The sequence below is a fragment of the Medicago sativa genome, chromosome 7, assembly GCF_051527215.1.
Source record: "Medicago sativa cultivar Bolivia chromosome 7, Bolivia_mono, whole genome shotgun sequence".
Classification (NCBI taxonomy): domain Eukaryota; kingdom Viridiplantae; phylum Streptophyta; class Magnoliopsida; order Fabales; family Fabaceae; genus Medicago; species Medicago sativa.
Genome location: NC_140755.1, coordinates 76973747 through 76976023, shown reverse-complemented (window position 1 = coordinate 76976023; position 2277 = coordinate 76973747). Strand labels below are relative to the sequence as shown.

Sequence of the window (2277 nt, the reverse complement as noted above, 5' to 3'; positions counted from 1 at the left end):
TGTCAGCTATAGAATTGATGTTTATACAAACTTCAACTACTTAAATACTTGCGTCACACTCAATCGTAGCATGAAGCTCAAGGGGTCCACCTTGATAGGCCCAAACATGTTGAAAGTGGAACCGGGAAAATCCGCCCGTGTTTTTATTGAAGTGCACCTTATCCATCCCGATGTCATAAAATTATGGCTTAATGACTACTGGTACAAGGTTCAGTACGAACATCGTCATATGATCTGCACATTGTATGGTTGTTACGACCACCTTAATAACATAAAAAAGAAGCCAATTCTACTGCCTACACAGAAGAAGGTGGCGACTCAAAAGTAGATATCTAGAATTCTCATGATGTGTCAGAGACTCAGAGGAGGCGGAAGATATTGCAATATAAGGGCAAAGCATAAGAAGTGCCAAGCTATATCAAAACAGATCATAGTCTGATGATAAAAAAAGAATAACAAGCTAAGGACATGTAAGCAAAAATACGTGCCTGACAATCACACAGAATAAATTGACCGCATAAAATAAAATAAGCAGGAATGTGAGCACCAAACAAATATATACCAGAATGGTCTGTACACCACATGGAATCAACAGACAAACAATCAAGCATAAAATGATTGAATACAATCTCATTGTATGTGAATATTGATGATAAAGGAACATAAAAAACTAATGATCGAATGGATCATTTGTTAAAGCTAACTTGAAGGCGACCCGCTCAATCCCAATGAAGTTGTGGTAGAACCCAAAAACGTTGCATCCAGTTGTAGGAAAGTTGTAATTTTGGTCTCTGAAAGCTTCCATCCTTGACGTTAAAGATCTCTAACCCTAAATCATTAACAATATAAATTGAATCCTTTTCCAACTTGGAGAAACAAGAGGCTGACACAGAAATTGAATCACCAACACTTCTGACAAATAAAATGTTGTCTTCCAAACTCTCAAGTTTGGTCATTTGTTCAAGTTTTCCACTCTCGGCATCCAGTTCCAATTTGAAAACGTGGGGTTTGAGTGAAAAATCGTCGATTAAGCATCTTCTCATCAACCATATTTCTCCGGTCAATGATTTCACAAAATAAGCAAGTCCATGATAACGACGTAGTTTTGGAATCATATATGGAGTACTAGCCATCTTCTCATAGTAGGAAAAATTAGGATCATTTGAGTCATCAGAAGGAGGATTGTTTAGCTTGAAGGATACAATGGTATCTCTGCAGCTATCAGCAAATACCATGCCTTTATAAAACACAATATTCGTGAAAGTAAATTCATTTGTGTCTACGCGAATCCAAAATGATTGGCTTGGTCTTTTGAAAGCGAGATAACCAAACTTGTAAATTGCTGCAACCACATAATCACTTGGATTTGTCACGGGGTCAGCAGACAAGGTAACCTTGGAAACAGATTCGAGAGGTGGCAGACTAATGGGAGGTACACTATACTTAAAAGGATTCACTAGAGTAATGACATCGTTATCATCCACTAATGCAAGCCAACCATGGCTACAGCCCAAACAAAATTTCATTGTATTGATGGAAGGATGGGACAATTGAATAGGGTACTCTTTCTTACTTAGGATATTATACAATGATATCTTGTTTGTCTGTGATATTGTATGTATACGCGGCAATTTTTTTGTGAGGATCATCAGCATAGGTGGTACATTAATCCTAAATTGATGATTTTTATGGTTAAGCTTTGCAATTTGTAGCCAATTCTTACACACAACACCAAACCTAACATAGTCTGTTTGTACTTCCAACTTTTCAAGAACCAAACTAAGAGGAAGTTCTTCTAAATATGCCCAATCAACCTTCCTCATTTCTAGGTAAGAGCCTTGACTTGATAAAGTAGAACTGACTGGTGCAGTCACTGAAGGCAGTCTTTGAGGTAAGATGCTCCAATTACAAACTCTCCACCATGAATAGCTTTACCTGCAAAAAACTATAGACAATAACTCCATTTACAATTCAGTAAAATCTTTAATTCCAAGGACAAAGTAATTAACATAGCCAATTTACCATACCAACACACAATCATGCATCAGTTTTAGGGTCTAATTTTATAAAGAATAATATACTGCCAGGGTACACACTTATAATAATAAACATGTGAAGAACAGAAAAACAAGAAACGAAACAAAAACAGACCAATAATTAATAAAATTAAGAAAATAAAAAAGATGATGGATGCGAGAGACAAAAAAAAAAAAAAAAACAAGAAAAGGAAGAAACCTGAATCGGTGGTGCCTTTAGGGAATTAGGGGGAAGTAAGCA

General features: G+C 36.4%; 1 protein-coding gene across 1 annotated transcript; it reads right to left on the bottom strand.

The window, feature by feature from the left end:
• Window positions 1-577: 577 nt before the first annotated feature.
• Window positions 578-2042, bottom strand: LOC146908698 (uncharacterized). Its single transcript, XM_085730667.1, has one exon. The coding sequence runs from the start codon at window positions 1821-1823 to the stop codon at window positions 720-722; it is 1104 nt and encodes a 367-aa protein (XP_085586793.1). The 5' UTR covers window positions 1824-2042; the 3' UTR covers window positions 578-719.
• Between the last annotated feature and the right edge of the window lie 235 nt (window positions 2043-2277).